The 20,672-nt window shown below is 38.1% G+C and overlaps 1 protein-coding gene and 1 long non-coding RNA gene across 5 annotated transcripts in view; one reads left to right on the forward strand and one right to left on the reverse strand.

Moving 5' to 3' along the window:
• The first annotated feature begins 1,039 nt into the window (after positions 1-1,039).
• LOC127537986 (uncharacterized) lies at positions 1,040-12,207 on the forward strand. Its single transcript, XR_007947656.1, has 2 exons — positions 1,040-1,104; positions 3,662-12,207. It is a non-coding gene; the product is annotated as an uncharacterized LOC127537986 (long non-coding RNA).
• Positions 12,208-18,680: 6,473 nt separating this feature from the next.
• The window catches only part of OPTN (optineurin), a 39,385-nt gene continuing 37,393 nt past the window's right edge, over positions 18,681-20,672 (reverse strand). For all 4 annotated transcript variants that reach the window (XM_051961424.1, XM_051961423.1, XM_051961422.1 and 1 more), the window contains one exon: positions 18,681-19,658. In XM_051961424.1, coding sequence (XP_051817384.1) covers positions 19,528-19,658 — 131 coding nt within the window. In that variant the 3' untranslated portion in view covers positions 18,681-19,527. The remainder of the gene's footprint in view (positions 19,659-20,672) is intronic.

Consider the following 20,672-nt stretch of genomic DNA (forward strand, 5'->3'; position numbering starts at 1 on the left):
TCAAAATTGGTAATAAAATAATCCCATTATTACATATACTTTCTTCTCTTTCTGAGATTTTATTTTAACCATGATCTATTCTAGAGAGACTTCTTCCCCAGCAAGTAGTTACTATTGTTTATTTAATTAATTTTGGTATTTTACTTTGGTATATCTACCCCTAAAAGCATATTACCCAATATCTGTAATTTTCTATCAATTGGTCCCCCTTGGTATTTTAAAGTTAAATCATGTCAAATCTGGAAGAGGTTGGCATATGTGAACAGTTTCTTTGAAAGGCAAAGTAGCTAACCAGGCCGAGTGTACAAGAACACGACTTCATTTTATTCACTATCTGTGCTGAAACATATCTAGCTCCCAAGCGGGCTGAAATTCCGGTTCATTTATTCATTCAGCAGAAAAGGCTAGCTTCATGAACTGAGTTTTAGATACAGTATCACACAACTGTCCCAGATTCTGTACCCACAGAGCATGGATTTGGAGTCAAAAAACTTGGGTTCAAATCTTGTCTCCGCCACTAATGTCCTGTGATCTAAATCCTTTCACTTCACCATCCAGGGACCCAAGTTTCCTCATCTGTAAAACAGAGGGGTTTGCCTTTAAATCCAGAATTCCTGTTTTTTACCAGAAAACGGCGCCTAGGAGAAGTTAATGAGGACACCCTTGCTCTCTAAGATTTCCCACCCTGAAACCCCAAGCCGCTCTTCTCTAGGACGGCCGTCCTCCTGAATCTCCCAAACCAAACGATTCCTCCAGGCCGGGAGCCTCTCCAGGTACGCTCCGAAACCCTTCCCCCAACCACTCACCGTAGTCACCTCCGCGCCGCCAATTTCTCAACTAAGGTGCTCCCAGCGTTCCGCGCCAAAATTTTAATTTGGCCCACCCCCATTTCTGACGTCAGGGCACTGGCGGGCTTACAGTCGTTCTGTAGGCTGAACTGATTGGTTGAGTTGCCGGCGTACGTGGTGACGTAAATGAAGGAGCGTAAGCTATAATTTTTATTTCCGCCCCCCCCCCCCTATCGCGGCAGCCGGGGAGAGGAAGCTGCGGTGAAGGGCGGGACTTCCGGTCGTGTCCTTACCGTGGGGTTTCGGTGACCGTAAGGTAAGGTTACCCTTTGATTCTCTGTGGTCTTTATTTCTCATATTGGTGGAAGTTTTCGTTTTCTGTATTTTCCCCCGATTCCCACTAAGTTTCCCACTTCTATTAGCCCCAATAAATGCGTCACCCCTCGTTAGCGTCTTGTCTCAGTTTCTTCTTCTGGGCCACGGGCCGCAACTTTGCAACTATATTTTAAAGCTACAAATGTGATTGTGGGGTCGGGGTCGAGATCTAGGCGCCCGGGGAGACTAGAGGTAGGCCAGAAGGGCTTGATCTGGAGTCCCTGAATATTTTTTTTAAACATTTTGATTGCATTATATTTGGTTTCCTTTGTAATCCTACGTCTTTTAAGTATTTAAAAAACCTGGGTGTGGCCAGGGGAACACTGAGAGGCTTCACAGACTCGCCACAGGGCTGAGGTTTGCCACAAAAAAAAAAAAAAAAAAGTCAAAGCCATGAGGGCCCGAGGTAACAATTAGCTGGCCGCCGAGTCTGGACCCTCTGAGTCCTGTGTATTCTCTTTTTGCAGCCTCCTCTGTACGCCATTGCTTCCCCCAGATCTCTGAAGGGTCGTCTTTGGCCCTCTTGTTATCTCTCCGTACTTTAGTTTCTTAGCCGTAGTTGTCACTTTCAGGGAATCTCCAAAGATGGTACTAACTAACTATAGCTGGCATTTACATAGCATTTTAAGGTTGCAAATTGTTTTGTAAATATCTTATGGGTGGCAGGTGCTATTATCCCCATTTTACTGGTGAGGAAATTGAGGCAAATGGTTTCAAGACTTAACACACAGATACTAAAGTCAAATTTTATATATACACACACACACACACACACACACACATAATTTATATAATATAAAGTCCAGTGCTTTATCCAGAGCCATGTTATCACTAAATCCAACCCTTTTATATTATAGAAGAGATAGATTGAGTAAGTGATTTTTCCAAAATCACAAAGGTAATATATTTGGAATAAAGATTTTTCTGACTCCCAAGTCCAATGCCCAGTGCTATAACTACTTCATATTGCTGATCATATATTTACATGACTAGAAATACTATATACATACAAATATGCATAAACATATATACTCATGTCTCCAATCTAGATCTCTTTTCTGAGCTTCAGACCCTATGACTCATTTATATACCGTAATATAGGTTCACAGTTGCTAGCTAGCAACTCAAACTGAATGTGTATCTGCTCCTTTTTCTGATTCTATTAGTGGCACCTCACCTAGTTTTTCCATTCTGTAGTCTCCCAACCTACTTTTCCAATACTTATTATATAATACTCACCTTCAAGGAGTCCATGCTTCTGTCTAATGTCTGTTGCCTTCCTCACGGAGCATTCCACCTCTTATCTTCATATTTGTATAGGCTGTCCTAGATGCTTGGAATATTCTCTTTGTACCTAGGCTTTTTAGAACCTTTAGTTTGCTTTAATGCACAACACATGTTGCCTCATGAAGGAAGTCTCCTGATGTCCCCTGCAAGTGCCTCCCATCAAATTATCTTGCATTTAAAAATACAATTTGCACTATCATAGTTTGTGCATCAATTTCCCATAAAATGTGAGCTCTCCAAGGGTAGAACTCTTTATTCCCAATACTTAGCACATTGTAAATGCTTAATAAATGCTTATTAATTCAGTTCACAAATTAAATCAACATTTTATTAAGTGCTTACATATATGTAAGACACTGTACAGTGGAGACAAAAGTTGAAAAAATTGGTTTCTGCTTAATAAATAATTACAGGGAGATTGCAGATACAAAAAAAGACAGATCTAAACAAAGGGATCTATGAAAATTTTTGAAAACTTTCATCTGGTTGGATGATGAAGCTTCATGGAAAAAAGGGCATAAATGAGGGTGTGGTAATGTAGGGACAGAGGATGAAAAAGAAGAGAAAGACGTCAAAGGTCATAAGCTTTTGTGTGTGCTAACTGAAACAAGATTGGTGCCATCAACATGATGACAAATAGGAGATTGAAGATAGGAAATGACCTCAAGAAAAATTGGGGGACGGAGTAGTTCCATAAAATCCTATGCAGATTTATAGTTGCAAGGGACCTTATAAAAATCATCTATTTATTCCAAGATGAGGAAACAATATTAGAGATTTTAAGTGACAGTAAGTATCCCCTGATTTTTAAGGAATCAATATTCATGTTGATGTTCTCAAATGCCCCAAAATTGCCAATTCTTCAATTGCCTTAATTCCCATGACCTATATTCCCTGAAATGGTCTTTCTTCTTCTATCCCCTGACTGTAAAGGGTTGAAACTCTGAATAGGTGCACTGGAATCAGACAACTGAGCACCTAAGGTTAATTACTTATTGGACAATACTTTATTAGCATATGCTTGGAAAAATGGCCCTTCTCACTATTCCGTGCTGGCTCAATCTTTTGGTGTATACAGATAATCTTAGGAGGAATTAGGGGGTGGAGGAAGACAAGCCAAAGTCACTTTGGAGGAGGACAAGGAGAAGGCAGGTTGGTCAGTAGAGAGCGGGTGGCAGTTTTGTTGATCTCCTTCACTTCTCTCCCTAAAGACTAAGGACTTTTGCTTATCCTGACTCCAACTGATTCTGAGGCCTCCAGGGAGCTAATCCGGACTTCACATTTTGGTGCCCAATTTGTGAACCACGGACCCTAATTTCACTGAAGAAGTCTCCAGTGACCAGGAAATAGGGTGAGTATTTTAATAGACAAACAGGGAACTTAATTTGTTAAGGGCTAAACTAGTAACCTTTTCTAACTGAAATGGGGCAGATATTGGGAAAAAATTCTCCCCCATCCTCAGCTCCACTCCTACCCCTGCCCCGAGGGGATGCTACAGAAAGCATACTTAAGTTGATCAAGGAACAAGGCTTATTTATACCTTGGGAGCAGATCTGTAAACTCTTGCATATAGTAGAATGCACATCTCCTTGGTTCTTAAACGAAGAGGAGATAGAGCTAGATAATTGGAAGATAGTAGGAGAACAACTACTGGAATACTATAATGATAATGGTCCTGATTCAATTTCTGACGAAACATTCTATATATACAACATAATACAATTGGCCTTAAAGAATTCTACAAGTGATTAAAAAAAAAGAAAAGTTTTAAAAACAACCAGATGAGGGAGTGTGAGGAAAAAGAGGAAGATAAAGGACAGATTAATGGCAATATCACCAGAGGGCTTGAGGACTTACATGAACTTGAAGGGCAGGGTGATTCTCTCTCTCTTTTTTTTTTTTTTTTAAATAATTTTTTATTAATAGAACTCATGCCAGGATAATTTTTTACAGCATTATCCCTTGCATTCACTTATGTTCTGATTTTTCCCCTCCCTCCCTCCACCCCCTCCCCCAGATGGCAAGCAGTCCTTTACATGTTGAATAGGTTACAGTATATCCTAGATACAATATATGTGTGCAGAACCGAACAGTTTTCTTGTTGCACAGGGAGAATTGAATTCAGAAGGTATAAATAATCTGGGAAGAAAAACAAAAATGCAAGCAGTTTATATTCATTTCCCAGTGTTCTTTCTTTGGGTGTAATTGCTTCTGCCCATCTTTGATCAATTGAAACTCAATTAGCTCTCTTTATCGAAGAGATCCACTTCCATCAGAATACATCCTCAAACAGTATCATTGTTGAGGTATATAATGATCTCCCGGTTCTGCTCATTTCACTTAACATCAGTTCATGTAAGTCTCGCCAGTCCTCTTTGTATTCATCCTGCTGGTCATTCCTTACAGAACAATAATATTCCATAACGTTCATTTACCACAATTTACCCAACCATTCTCCAATTGATGGGCATCCATTCATTTTCCAGCTTCTAGCCACTACAAACAAGGCTGCCACAAACATTTTGGCACATACAGGTCCCTTTCCCTTCTTTAGTATCTCTTTGGGGTATAAGCCCAGTAGAGACACTGCTGGATCAAAGGGTATGCACAGTTTGATAACTTTTTGAGCATAGTTCCAAATTGCTCTCCAGAATGGCTGGATGTGTTCACAATTCCACCAACAATGTATCAGTGTCCCTGTTTTCCCACATCCTCTCCAACATTCCACATTATCTTTCCCTGTCACTCTAGCCAATCTGACAGGTGTGTAGTGGTATCTCAGAGTTGTCTTAATTTGCATTTCTCTGATTAATAATGATTTGGAGCATATTTTCATATATCTAAGATAGTTTCAATTTCTTCATCTGAGAATTGTCTGTTCATATCCTTTGACCATTTATCAATTGGAGAATGGTTTGATTTCTTATAAATTAGTCAATTCTCTATATATTTTGGAAATGAGGCCTTTATCAGAACCTTTGATCGTAAAAATGTTTTCCCAGTTTATTGTTTCCCTTCTAATCTTGTCTGCATTTGTTTTGTTTGTACAAAAACTTTTCAATTTGATATAATCAAAATTTTCTATTTTGTGGTCAATAGTGATCTCTCGTTCTTCTTTGGTCATAAATTCCTCTCTCTTCCACAGGTCTGATAGATAACCTATCCTATGCTCTTCCAATTTATTTATAATCTCATTCTTTATGCCTAGGTCATGAACCCATTTTGACTTTATCTTGGTGTATGGTGTTAAGTGTGGGTCAATGCCTAGTTTAGGGCAGGGTGATTCTCACTCTGACAGCTCAGCTTCAACTCTGCCCACACCAGAGCAGGTCCTTGACCCTCCCCTATCAACTCCACCTTCCATGATGGAGGGAGGAGGAGTAGTGGGAGGGGCAGTGATATACCACCAGCACCTCCCCCCCAGCAATCACCCCCTCCTATGACTAGATTGCAAAAGGCACTACTTAAAGCCACAGAAGAAGGGCAAAATATAGCTGATTTGAGAATAGAACTGTATCCTCTGATTCAAGTTTAACTCTTCAGGTCAGGAAAGTAGAAGATACGTTCCTTTTGATCTAGAAATCCTCAAAGACCTGAAAAAGGCTTGCACTCTTTATGGGGCTACATCAGCTTATATTAAGATGTTATTACAGAATTTGGCTTATGAAGTCTTAACCCCTAGTGACTGGAAATCTATAGCAAGGACATGCTTAGAACCTGGACAAAACTTGTGGCTTTCTGAATATCGTAAGCTCTGTAGGATACAAGCCCAATGAAATAGTCAAAGTGGAGTTAATACTCCTATCACCTATGACCAACTAACAGGTGTAGGTTCTTATGCAGATATTTCAGTACAGATTAATTATCCCATAGCAGCATATGAGCAAATTGTTGCCGCTGCTATCAAAGCATGGAGTTTATCCCAGGTAAACAGAACAGAGGAGAGCCCTTTACAAAAATAGCACAAGGGCCAAATGAATCCTTTGCTGATTTTGTGGGACATTTGCAGACAGCTGTCATACAAACTAATGGTGAAAATGCAGCAACAGAAATCATGATAAGGCAACTTACTAAAAAAAAAATGCTGAGGTTTGTCAAAGAATTATACTAGGATTACACAAGGATGCTCCTTTAGAGGATATCATAAGATGCTATGCCACAGTGGGAACAAATACCTTTTATAGCCAGGCTATGATGCAGACTTTCCAACATCCAAACATGGGAAGACAGGGTCCCTTTTGGCAAGGGACTTCCAGAGAGATTCGTCAATGCTTTAAATGTGGTGAAAGTAGGACATCTGAAAGTTCAAAGTTGGCATAGAGACAGAGTGAGAAAACAGGGTGGGAGAACAAGACCCAAAACCCCATGTCCAAAATGCAACAGAGGCTTCCATTGGGCCTCAGAATGTAGACAGATTCAGGGAAAAGGGAGGAGGGGCCCAAGGCAAAAAATATTTGGGGCATGGTGGCAGCTGATGCTACACCCAGAGAGCCTTTAGAAGTTCAATACCCAGACATGACCAATCAGCCAGGAAGCAATCTGATGGGAGAAGGGGATTACAAATGGGGAGAATAGAGTTGTATGCAGCTGGGACAACTGAGATACCCCCTGGAGAAGTGAAATTTGTTCCTCTCCAGCCTATGGATTTCTTGCCTCCAGGTACAGTAGGCTTGACCATTTCACTTCCTGAGAGTACTTACAAAACAGTATATGACGTATACTCTAAAGTACTTACAGTACAAAAACTTTTGTTAAAAACAGAGAATCTAAACACCTTAAATGACTTTCAGAAATTGAGAGGAGATATCCAATGGATGAGTCCAATGTTAGGCTTGGCTACCTATCAGTTGCAACCATTATATGACATTTTAAGGGAAGACAGTGCTTTAAACTCACCATGCCAGCTTACAAAGGAAGCTCAAGAGGCTTTGAGAGAAGTTGAACTGGCTTGAATGTGGTTGAAAGAGTCGCTTTAAAAAAAAAACTGATATTTTTTGCTACACAAGAGGCACCCACAGCAGTCCTTCATTAAGGAGAGTGTGATAGAGTGAGTGAACCTCCTAGCACAACCAGAACAAAGCCTTACTCCTTATCCAGTGCTTGTGGCTAGAATTTTATTAAAAGGCATTTAGCGAGCAGTACAATTATCTGGGATAAGACCTGGCAAGATATACACCTTTTATATTAATGCACAAATTAATGTATGCTGTGAAACCATCCCAGAGTGGCAAATTTTATTAGCCAAGGCTCTAAATTTTACACACGAGTCTCCATTAAAGATAACCAGATTATTACATAATTGGAGATGGATTCTTGAAGAAAAGGTTTCTAAAGTTCCTCTTAAAAGATAGCTATTTTTATAGATGCATCCAAACATAATATTTGTGCTGTATACTCTCGTTACTTAACTGTAAAGAACAGTGATTCTCAAAGTATAGTCTAGAGAATTCTGGGGATCTCTGAAACCCTTTTAGAGGGTCTACAAATTCAAAAATAGTTTTTATTTCCAATATTGTAAATGTCTATAAATATAATCCAGATAAACAAAAACGCTTTGGAGAGATCCTCAATAATTTTTATTAGGATAAAGATACTGAAAATAAAAGTTTGAGAACCACTAATAAAGAGAGTAGTCAGAACTCCTTTTCAATCCACTCAGCAGAATGAATTGTATGCAGTCATTCTAGCTCTTACTTATTATCTAGGAGATATAAATATAATATCCGATTTGGCCTATTCACTAGATGTGGTACAAAGGATTGCCATAGCCCAAATAAAATGTGTAGCTTCCAATATATATCAGCTCTTTAAGGAACTTCAAGAGCAAGTGAGAAAACATCCAGGTAAGATTTATATCTTGCATGTCCACTCTCATAGTGGACTTCCAGGTCCTATTTTTGATGGTAATTCAAAAGCAGATAGCCTTCTAACCATGTTGGCCAATACTCCTTTATTTCAAGAAGCCCGAGAATCTCATTCTAAATATCATCAGGCTACTCGAACTTTATGTTTACAATTTGGAATAACAAGAGAGAAAGCTCCTAGATAGTAAAAGCCTGTATGGCTTGCCTTCCTTTTCACACTCATATGTTCTCTCCAGGAAGAACCTTCATGGTTTGAGACCCAATGAAATTTGGCAAATGGATGTGACCCATTATAAATCTTTTGGTCGTCTGTCTTTTATCCATGTTGTAGTAGACATGTCTTTAGGATTCACTTTTGCAATGCCAGCAGCAAAAGAGACAGCCTGAGTGGTCACTGAATTCCTCATACAAGCATTTGCAATTATGGGTGTGCCACAAGCAATAAAAACAGATAATGGACCTGCCTATACTTCTTCTTTTTTTTTTTTTTTTTTCCTGTATTTCAAAAGACAAATGCCATCCTTTTGTATTTTATCCCTGAGTTCTGTTCTACCAGCTTTACTTTGCAAGGTTTTTTTTTTTTTTTTTTTTTTTTTAATAGCTTTTTATTTACAAGTTATATGCATGGGTAATTTTATAGCATTGACAATTGCCAAACCTTTTGTTCCAATTTTTCCCCTCCTTTCCCCCACCCCCTCCCTAGATGGTAGGATGACCAGTAGATGTTAAATATATTAAAGTATAAATTAAATACACAATAAGTATACACAACCAAACCATTATTTTGCGGTACAAAAAGAATCGGACTCTGAAATATTATACAGTTAACCTGTGAAGGAAATCCAAAATGCAGGCAAGCAAAAATATAGGGATTGGGAATTCAATGTAATGGTTCTTAGTCATCTCCCAGAGTTTTTTCGCTGGGTGTAGCTGATTCAGTTCATTATTGCTCCTTTGGAACTGATTTGGTTCATCTCATCCTGCATATACTTCTAAACATTTTGCACACTTTTGTGCACAGTATAAGATTTTACACACCACTGGCATACCCTTTAATTCTCAAGGACAGGCAATAGTAGAGAAGAGAAACAGAGACATTAAGATACTCCTCCAAAAACAAAAGAAAGGGGGAGCTGCAGGAACCCTAGAGAACTTCTAAATTTAGCCCTTTATACTATTTACTTCTTGATTTTTGACAAAGATGCACTGGCTCTGGCAGACAGGTTTTCTAACCCACCGGAAGGGCAGTGTCCAGTGTGAGCAGCTTCACTATCTTTAGATAATCACCAAGTGATGTGGAGAGACCCAGAAAGTGGTGAATAGAAGGCACCAGATAGGCTAACTGCTTGGGGGAGAGGGTTTGCTTGTATTTCTACAGATGGAGAAGGAATCAGATGGGTGCCTATGAGCCATATTCGCCTTGTCCATCAGAAAGAGACGGAGCAGACCCTTGAAACGAAGGAGAAGACCCAAGAAACTGAATCAGGTGGTTCTGTTGCTGACTGCCCACCACTGAAAAGAGCATTTTAAAAAGAGCAGTTATGGCATTTGACTCATGGACATCAAAAATTGTTGGACTTCAAAACCCTTAAGAATCATTGGAATCTCTGAGACATAAAAAGGTTGTTGTAGGACTTCAGAACCCTTAGAAATCATTGGATTCCCTGAGACATAAGACTGTTATAGGACTTGAAAGCCCTCAGGAATCATTGGATTTTCTGAGAAATGATAAGACTATTGTTGGACTTGAAAACCCTCAGGAGTCATTGGATTCTCTGAAACATAAGATTGTTGTAGGACTTGAAAGCCCTCAGGAATCATTGGATTTTCTGAGAAATAATAAGACTATTGTAGGACTTAAAACCCTCAGGAATCATTGGATTCTCTGAGACATGATGAAACTGTTGCAAGACTTCAAAAACTTGTGGGGATCATTGTATTCCCTGACACGTGAAGCAATGGATAGTAGATTGGCTTTGGATTATCTCTTGGCTGCTGAAGAAGTGTTTCTGTGGTTGTTATTTGCATATCCCCCTTCTACCATGTTTCCCCAATAATAAGACACTGTCTTATTAATTTTTTTGGACAGAAAAACACTAGAGGGCTTATTTTCGGGGGGGGGGGGAGGAGGAAGGCTTATTTTAATGAACATTGACAGCAATGCTCCCTCAGTGCTCCTTCTATCCTTCATCATGCCCCTTTTATCCTCCATCATGCCCCATCACTCCTGCTTACATACCGGGTTTTTATGTTGTCCTGCCTCAGTTCTCCTCCCCCGGCACTGCTCTCAATGGCGCCAGCAAGTAAATCACTGGGGAAGAACAGGATGATGCGCTCACTGTTGCAGCTCTGATTGGATGCAGCTCAGAGCGCGACATGTGGTTCACAGGTGGGGGGGAGGGGGAGAGACGGTGCATATAGAGGGTACCGTAATGTAGCGTGTAGCGCAGGGGATCACCTTCACTACAGTAGCAATCTCAATAGGGCTTATTTTCGGGGGAGGGCTTATTTCAGAGGAATCTTACACAGTAAGTGGGGAGGGCTTATTTTCGGGATAGGTCTTATCGGGGAAACACGATAGGACATCTGGAAATCTTTTACAATACCATGTTGATTCATATTGTTTGTTATATCACTAATTGCATGTATAATTCATGTTTGTTACACCACATCGAGCCTGCACTGACTATGGGGAGAGTAATCACTAACAGCCTATGCGTTATTGCTATGTGCTTGTGTAATACCTCCCATGCGAATGGGTTTGTGCATATCTATTTCTAGTAACACCCTTCAGCCCAGAAACCCGCTAGCAATATCTGGCTTGACTCCCCTTCCCTTTGGTGTTTTTCATCTCTCTTCCTGAGAAGTCAGGGAGGGCGTGATCATCTCCTTTTTAGTGCTTTCACCTCCCTTCCTGAGAAGTCAGGGAGGGCGTGATCACCTCCTTTTTGGTGTTTTTACCTCCTTTCCTGAGAAGTCAGGGAGGGCGTGATCACCGCCTTTTTGGGGTTCTCACCTCCCTGAGAAGTCAGGGATGGTGTAACCACCTATGTTCTAAAACAAAAGAAAGCGGGAGATGTAAAGGGCTGAAACTCTGAGTTGATGTACTGTAATCAGACAACCGAGCACCTAAGGCTAATTACCTATTGGACAATACTCTATTAGCATATTCTTGGAAAAATGACCCTTCTCATTATTCTGTGCTGGCTCGATCTTTTGGTGTATACAGATAATTGTAGGAGAGATTAGGGGGTGGAGTAAAACAAGCTAGAGTCACTTTGGAGTGGACAAGGAGAAGGGAGGTTGGTTGGTGGAGAACGTGTGGCAGTTTTGCCGCTCCTCTTCACTTCTCCCCCTAAAGATCAAGGACTTTTGCTTATCCTGAGTCCGACTGATTCTGAGGTCTCTGGGGAGCTAATCCGGATTTCACACCTGCCCCCACACTATTAGTATCATCCTAAGGTTTTGTATTTATTTATGTCATCTTCTCCAGTAGAAGTTCCTTGAGGGAAGGGAAATTTTGTTTTTCCTCTGTATCCCCAGCACTTAGCATAATTACTAGCATATATTAGGTGTTTAATAAATGCTTTTTAAAAAAAATTCATCTAAGACGTAGTTTCTCTGTATTTCAATTTCACTTAAAACAAATATATTTCATTGAGGAAAACAAATGTCCAGGTTATCCATGTCTAAAAATGTATGTCTCATTCTGCATTTTGAATCCATCATCTTTTTTTTTTTTTTTTTTTTAAGAAGTAAGGAATGTTTCATCATTGGTTTTCTGGAATTATGGTTGGTCATTGCATTGATCAGCTATTCTGGAAACAATGTTTTCAGTTGTTTTGTGATTTTTTTCTGCCACTACAAAATAAAAGAGATGGTAAGTTACAGTACTTTTCTCTCTCTCTCTATTCTCTTAGGAAGATAGGTCTAGAAGAGATATTATTGAATTCTAGGATTACAATTTAATGACTTTTGGAGCCTAGTTCTGTTGTTTTCCAGAATGTCTAGTCTTAATTCCCAGATCCACTATTCAGTACACTAATGTGCCTGTTTTTCCTTTTGCCCTTCCAGAATTTGTCATTTCCCTACTTTATTAGCTTTACCAATATTATGACTTTGAGAGAGATCCTCAGAATTGCTTTAATTTGTTTTTAAAAAATTATCAGTGATATGGAGCATTTTTTTGAAGTTTGGCTGTTTATGAGAAAATGGCTTTTATTCTTATAAATTTGAATAATTTTTATTTCTTGGAAATGAAATCTTCGTCAGATAAATTATCTGCAAAGATTTTTCTCCCAGTTAATTCTTTCTTTCTCTTCTAATTTTAGTTGTACTGATTTTGTTGTTACAAAACCTTTCAATGTGCAAAATTGTTCTTTCTAGCTTCTGTGATCCTCTTTTATGAACTTTTCCCTTAGTGATAGATCCAAAATGTTTTCCCTTCTGCCAATCATTTATTATATGATCTTTTATACATAAATAATGTGTCCTTTTAGAGTTGAGGTATGTGGTTTCATATACGTTTTGCACTATCTCCTGTGCTCCTTCTTTAACTCTACAGAAAAAGAGTGTACAATCTGTTGAGGGAGGGAGTGCAGTATCTGGCTTTTTGCTTGAAGGTACCAGACTAGTATCTCCAGTTAAGTTGTCCTGTCAAAACAAAACTTTACTAGTTCCAGCCTTCTTAAAACAGTATGCCATTGAGACATTCAACCTACAAATGCTCAAAATGCTCCCCATCTCATATTCCCTGTCTTGCCTGACTTTTCAGAACAGTGCTGGCCAAATTTTCAATTTTTAAGTGAATGAAATATGGCTCAAAAATTCAAGTATATAAGCGTGTTTCAAAAGTCTTAGTCTAAGCTTTAGTAATTTAAACATAAAACTTTTGGGGATACCCCCACATAAATTAATGATTCAGCCCCTCAACCTTAGCTTGTTTACCCCTTGTTTTAGATTTTGTCTCAATTTTAACTCCCTATATTCACAGAGCAGGATAGCTAATAGGTGTAGTGGGTAGACTGGTTCTGGTTCTAGAATCAGGAAGACCTGAATTCAAATTTGATCTTAAGACACTTTGGGACCCTGGCAAGTCATTTTTCACCTCAGTTTTCTCATCTGTAAAATGAGCTGGAGAAGGAAATGACAAATCACTCCAGTTTCTTTACCAAGAAAACCTGAAATGGGATCACAAAGAATTGACACAATTGAAAAATGATTGTTTATAACAAATTTCATAGATCACAGACAATGAATTTATTAGCCATGTTTTAAAAATGAAAGGAAATAGACCAAGCATTATCTAGCTATTTGTATCTGTGATACAAGCAAGTTATCAGGCCTAACCATTTCCAGAAAGAGTGTGTGTGTGACCCAGTTCCTGCAGTAGATTGTATGAACAAAACTCAAGGGAAAGAAGGGGGAAGAGAACAAAAACTGTTCTCCATCTCACCAATTGATGAGGCTTTTAAAAGCTTCCAGTTTCATGTCACCAGTCTAAACTTTCTCCTGTAAGAGCACTGGATTTTGAAAGAGTACTGAATTCAAACCTATATTCTTTTGAAAAACACTGGACAAGTCCCTTAATCTTTTGGGGCCTCAATTTTCTCATCTGTAAAACTAGAGAGTTTGTCATAGTTTTTAAATCACACTCTTCATTTGTAGTGACCACTCAAGCAAGACTGGTTCTGTGATATTTCTTTAATACTTTCCCAAGATTTTTTTCACCTCTGTACCTTTGCTCATATATGGAATGTCTATTCCTGCATTCTAAATATAGTACAAGTCCTGTTTTCATTAAGATCTAGCTCATATGTCATCTGCTCTGTGAGATCTATCCAGAATTTGAATACAAAACTTTAGTTTTGTAAAATGAATAGGTTGGTCAAGTTGATTTCTGATACTGTTTTTAGCTCTGAATCCATGATCATTATGATTTGTCCTACCTTCTAACATTTTGTTTATACTTGTTAGTTTATCGAGATAGTATGATGTGGTGGAATGTATACCAATTAAGTGAAAAGGTTATGGGAGCCTAAAACAACAGACCAGACTTCTATGAAGACTACAGTCACAACTTTGCACCCATCTCTAGAGGATTGATTATAAGTTATATAGTGACTTCGTGAGCTATTGCAGGAACAATAGGCATTGTTGCTCAGCTTATGGCATAAGAATAATATCCACTATAGGATAGCATGTATACTAGCTTTCTTAGACCATGGAACATTGCTATAGTTTCTGTTATTTCCCCATCCATTATTACAGGGACAATAGGAACATACCCAGGTCTTTCTAACCCTGTGTGAGGCAGTATTTAAGATCTAGCCATGGACCCCTTCGCAGAACTTTTAAGGTCCAGCAACCCTGGCCTTGGTGTTTTTTGCACACAAATCCCATCTCCTAACTTGGTAGCTTTAAGAGGCTATCTCCTACACCTGCAGTGCTCTCTTTATTGCTACCTCCTACTTTCCTTAGCTTTTTAAGACCCAGTTCAAATTCCACCTGATGCATGCCTTATTCCTGAAATTTCTTATAATTATTTGGATCTTATCTCCCACATTAGGATGTGAGTTTCTTGAGAGTAAGGGCCATATTTTGCCTTGCCTTATAGCCTCAGCAGTTAGAATGGCGCCTGGCACATAGTAATTAAATGCTGACTGATTGAGAGTATACCTTGGAGTGGGCAGCAACTTTAATATATCAGCTGTTTAAAGTGAAGTTCCTCATTATTGATAGGAATATTCTCCCTTTCAAACAGAATGTACCTTGGTGGAAAAGGAACAAAAGTCTTCAAGAGACTCTATAAAAGATTTCTGTCACCTAAGAGCAATCTTGGGCTTAGCCAGAGACTGCTTGCCTAAACAGTTGACAGTGCCTAGTTCACTATGGATTGTGCTTCTGCTGTGGCATTCTTGATCAGGCTAGTGAGGTTATTGGGCCTGGGATTAGGATCATAAGGTCATGGAAAGATGAGCTCCCTGCATCTGGGCAGAGTAGCTAAGGGGAAGCCTTTTGGAGATCCTATGAGAACTTTACTACTGGTGTGTTTTATGCTGGTGTTCTGATCAGCTGCTTTTCTATAGGGAAAAAGGCCCACCAATGGGAGGAAAAGAAGTCTCATGCATATGGCAAAGGCCTCTCCTCTGGTCATACTTGATTGAGAATTCATTTGCTTAAATCCTGAGTAATTCTAGAACTTGGTGAGTTATTGAGCTACCAGGCTCAGAGCAGAGGCAACAAGATTATCTTTGAATGAGTTCTCACTGCCAAAGGGAGACTCATTACAAAAGGCTTAGTGGCAAGTGGGGATAGATAGGATGGAGCTAGGTAGCTTTGGGGATGGTTAGCATGGCCATGGAATAGCATTCAGGTTGCAATGGTTCAGGCACTATAATTCCTCCCCTCTTTTGGAGGCCAATTCAGTGTAACTTCATTGGATGTGAAGGATGAACATTCAACACTTTACAAACTTGTTTGGTTGAACACAACCATGTGCCATGATTGAAAAATAGAATAACCTGCTCTCAAGGGACTCATTCTATCAGGAAGAGAAAACAAACAAGAAAAATAAAAAATAAACATGAGGTAGTTTGGCAAAAATGATATGAGTACTGGGAAAAGATTAGATTAAGAATGGTTTCATGTAATTAAGCTGAGTCTAAGTATGGGATTCTATGAAGTAGAGAGTAGGAAGGCATCTAAGCCTAAACTATTCCACTGAGAACCTTGAATCAAATTAAGTCTAATATTTTTTGTTTTTAAATATGACCTTCTAGATGGCCTTGATTTATATAGATTAGGAGAGGATCCTAGCAGACAATATTTAAGTCTTTTGTCTAGTTTGGGATGCCTCAAACAGAAAATGAGAAATAATAAGAACATCTACCAACATAAACCAACCCTTTGAGGGGCAGGAAAAAAAAAAAAAAAAGATCTGTAAGTGTAAAGTGTTGGACACAGAACATTAATTATTTTTGGTATATATCTTTAGTTGAGCTGAACAGCAGAACCAAGGAAGGTGGCCAGTAGCCAATGTGTATAGAAGAAGTGCATATCTAGCCAGCAGTCAGGGTACACCTGATATTCTTGCTGGTGTGAACAAACTGCCAGCTACAGGGGAAAATCACAAAATCACTGAAGTTGGATGGTACTTAAAAGTTGTCTTTTAGTCTATTACCTCAAAAAAGGATTCTATATTTTCTTCCTCTGTGCCTTCTATTATATGCTAATTTTTTTTTTTAAATTCTGGCACAAGCCTTTCCTTTCTTCAAGATCCTAGAGGTAACCAACCAGTTGAACTTTATACTGTCATCTATCCTTAAATCTCTTGTCCTATGTGCTGTCCTGTTCAATTCCAAATTCTAATCCTGAATTATTCTCTTTCTCCCCTACATGCACTTTGAGGCAAATGAAAGAAGTATCAAACTGTCCCAACTGGGTTCACTAGTCATTATTCATTCTTATCTGGGCCATCACTCCTATACGTCAGTCCTTTTTACTAATCCTTAGCTAATTCTATCCTATTCTTTTCTGTATCTATTGCAAATCTTTTCTTTTCTAAAGCCAGCTAAGCCTTTCCCTAAGACAATAGTTTTGCTAAATAATTTTTATTTGTTTTGCTAAATATTTAACTGAGAAAATTGGAGCTGTCCACTGTTGAGTTCTTCTCTCCAATTCTACATTATTTTAAATGTCTCCCTTTTTTGTGATGATCTTTGAGCAAGCTGCCTCACCAATCACTATGACTGGGTTCTTTATTCTCTCCTGCCTTTTCTGGGAACATTCCTCCCAAAATTTTCAGTCTCTCCTTATTCACTGGCATATTGCCTACTGCCTAAAAACATCTCCAGATCTTCATTCATAAACAATAGCAACAAAATCATTGTTTAATTATACTACTCTTACAAATGATTTCTTTCCCCCTTCACAGCCAAACCTATCACTATCACTTATTTATGTATAAACCCCTAACAATATGACTTCTGCCTTGCCCTTTCCAATGTTAGCTATTTTCAGTTGCCAAATCTGGGACAGTAAAGTGGTGCAGTGGATAGAGCACCTATCCTGATCTCAGCAGAACCGAATTCAAATTTGTTCTTAAGACATTTGACATTTACTAGCTGTGTGACCCTGAGCAAGCCACTTAACCCTGATTGCTTCTTAGAACAAACAAAAAATTCCCAAATCTGATGCTAATTGACACTATTCTTATCTCATTTAACATATCGGTACTATTTGGTACTTTTGAATAACCTCTCTGTAGGTTTTCTTGACACTGCTCTTTCCTCTTTCTCTACCTGATTGATCTATTTTGTTGGCTCCCTCACCTTGTTCAGCATAAATCCCTCTACTTGGAATACCTGAGAGTTCTGTCCTGGGTTCTCTTCTTTTCCAAATCTACTGTCTTGTAGTAATTCTTGACTCTTAACTCTTCCTTACCTCACCTATTCCATCAGTTCTTAATTCTTATTGATTCTACATCTACATCATCTATCGCATGTGTCTCCATTTCTTTACTTAACACAGGTGCCATCTTAATTCAAATTCTTATCATCTTTCCCTTGGACAGTAGCCTCCAAATTGGTCTATCTCATATCTTCCTTCTTCTATTCATATTCCACACAGTTGCCCAAACAGTATTTTTTGTGGAAATGTGTATAGAAGAATTGTGCATGTTTTAACATATACTGGATTATTTGCTGTTTAGGGAGGGAGAAAATTTTGCAAGGATGAATGTTGAAAACTCTTTGCTTATATTTTGAAAATAAAAACCAAAATAGTATTCTTAGAGAAAAAGTCTAAGCATGTCATTCCCCTCCTTAAAAGTTTCAGTAGTTCCCTGTCAACTAAAAACAAATAGAAATTCTTCTGTCTGGGATTTAAAACACTTCACAACCTGGCATTTTCCTATCTTCCAAGTGTTACTAAATTTTACTCCCCTCTGCTTACTTTTCAGTCCAGTGACACTGGCCTCTTGATATTCCTCAAACAAGACATTCAATCTCCAAAATCTGGGCCCACCACTTGCTCCTTGATTCAACCAAGCTTATAAATCTGAATTGGCCAGCTTGTACCGAAGAATATGGTTTTCCTACCATACACCATGAAAATGAAACCCAAGATGATATAAAAGAGATAGAACATGTTAATTTTGTCTTATTTTTAGTCTGTGAGGTGGCAGGCTTGGGCTTATTTTATTTTCATCTCTGGCTCAAAACATGCTGGCCAGTTAGAACTGGACTCACTTAAGGACAGCTAAACACTTTATCCCAGAATGTAGCTACTGGCAATCTAAGTATGAGAACTGGCCTCCGAGAATGAGATTGTCATGTACAGAGAATTAAGCAAACAAATACAGATAGCTAGTTATATGTATATAATTTAATACAGAAAATGTATATTAAGAAATTAGTCAATGTACATATAAGAAAAATCTATAAGATAAGCAGTTTTATTTTGCAATCATTTTGTTTTCAAGACTCTTAAGATGTAACTTCATCATTTAAGAAAATGAATTAACATCTGTCCTCGTCAATAAGTGAATAAGCATCTACTGTACAAACCTATTTGTGCTTAATAACTAAAAAACAAAGTTAACATTTTTACACCATGAACTCTTTCATAAAATCAAATAAACTTTAACACTTATCTACCTCATATATGCCCACAATTTTTATTTTCCCTATGTCAAATTAAAGCGCATGGTGCCCAAATAAAAAGCATACCAAAAAAATTTAGTATGCTTACTCTAGCTACAGTAAATTATAATGCAAAAAAAAAAAAATCCAAAAGGATTCATTTTTAATGGATGATGAATAAAACGAACTGATCAGTTTGTTAGAAACATTTCAAACAGGGAAGTCTGTTTCTTGATTAAACCTATAATCACTTCATATTTTCTGCTCATTACAGTGCTTTAAATTGATCAATGAAGTTTATCTTTTGATTACATTAATTTATCCAGATATCAGGGTGCAAAGCTGGCATAAACTGAACAGAAAAAAATGAAGCTCATTTAAATGGAATCCTTTATGGACAATAAGTGACTCATTTAACACAGAGGAGCTTTTCTTTCTTCTAAAACAAATGTAATGGGCAAAATATTTGAGGAAAAACACACAAAGGTACCATTCTTAAGAGGATGAAGTCAACATTTACCAGAAAGGGTGGGGATTTTTTTGTTTCGTTTTGAGATGGAACATCAACATTTATATAATGCAGTCCATAACATGAATCTGCAACGTATCTATATCTGGCAGAATTTCTCCACACTTAGGGCATGAATGGATTGGAATATTCCTTTGCTGTTGCTGCTGCCGCCAGCTTCTATCATCAGCTCCTGTGAACAAAGCATCCATCTTATGAATTATTTGTTGTAAGTAGGGTTTTTTTTTTTTAAAACATACCATTTGATAAGCTTAAGTTTAAAGTTTATTACTCATTAGCACATGTAACCAAATTTCTAATAGCAATTTTTGGTGGATTCAACAATATGTGCTTTTTAAAAAGGTTCCATCAGTTCACTGACTTATAGCTGAAATTGTTTCATTAGCTGCACACATTACAGGAAAAATCATATGTAGTACATAAAGTATCTCTTATTCCTGAGAGTCACCTGGCCTTGGCTCAAAAGTTTCTGCTGAAAAAAAACCTATTTTACAAAGCAGCATAATACCTTGCTTCTGTATTTCAACTGGAATTTTGAGTTCTGACTAGAAAATAATTAGGAATAACTTAGGAAATAGTTAAAATAACTAGGAAACAATTTAGATGTGTAATGACTAAAAGATTAATAAATTATGACATTTCTCTGGGAAAATATAGTACCCTGAAAAAAATGAATACCAGGAAATAGAGAAATATGTGAATGGTGTGAAGTGAGGTCAGTAGAATTGGAACAACATACAAACTGGCATATACTGATGTAGACATTTTATATTGTATATGTGGCAAGGAGTTGGTTTAGTGCTGGGGAGGCTTAGATTTACATGCTGAACACATGTAAGTTGTAAAGCCATGAGTAAGTCATTTAACCTTTCAGTTCCCTAGGCAAACTCCACTACCATTAGATAATCAAATGTCTCTTTCTGCAGTTACCACGCTGAAAATCCCACACATCTGACCTTTACCATTCCTTCTTCTTCCTCACTCCCAAAGAAAAGCACAGTCAAAGGGATTATCACTTTGGATGAGGTTGGAGGGAAATACAGCAAATTCATCCTTTTGTCAATTTTACAGAACTTTAAGAGTTGCAAGGGATCTCAGAGATCATTTAGCCCAATTTGTACTTGAAAAAGAATTCTTTCTATAACGTTTGACTCCTATTAAGATACTAGGCAACATAATGTTTTTA

The sequence above is a fragment of the Antechinus flavipes genome, chromosome 5, assembly GCF_016432865.1.
Source record: "Antechinus flavipes isolate AdamAnt ecotype Samford, QLD, Australia chromosome 5, AdamAnt_v2, whole genome shotgun sequence".
Classification (NCBI taxonomy): Eukaryota; Metazoa; Chordata; class Mammalia; order Dasyuromorphia; family Dasyuridae; genus Antechinus; species Antechinus flavipes.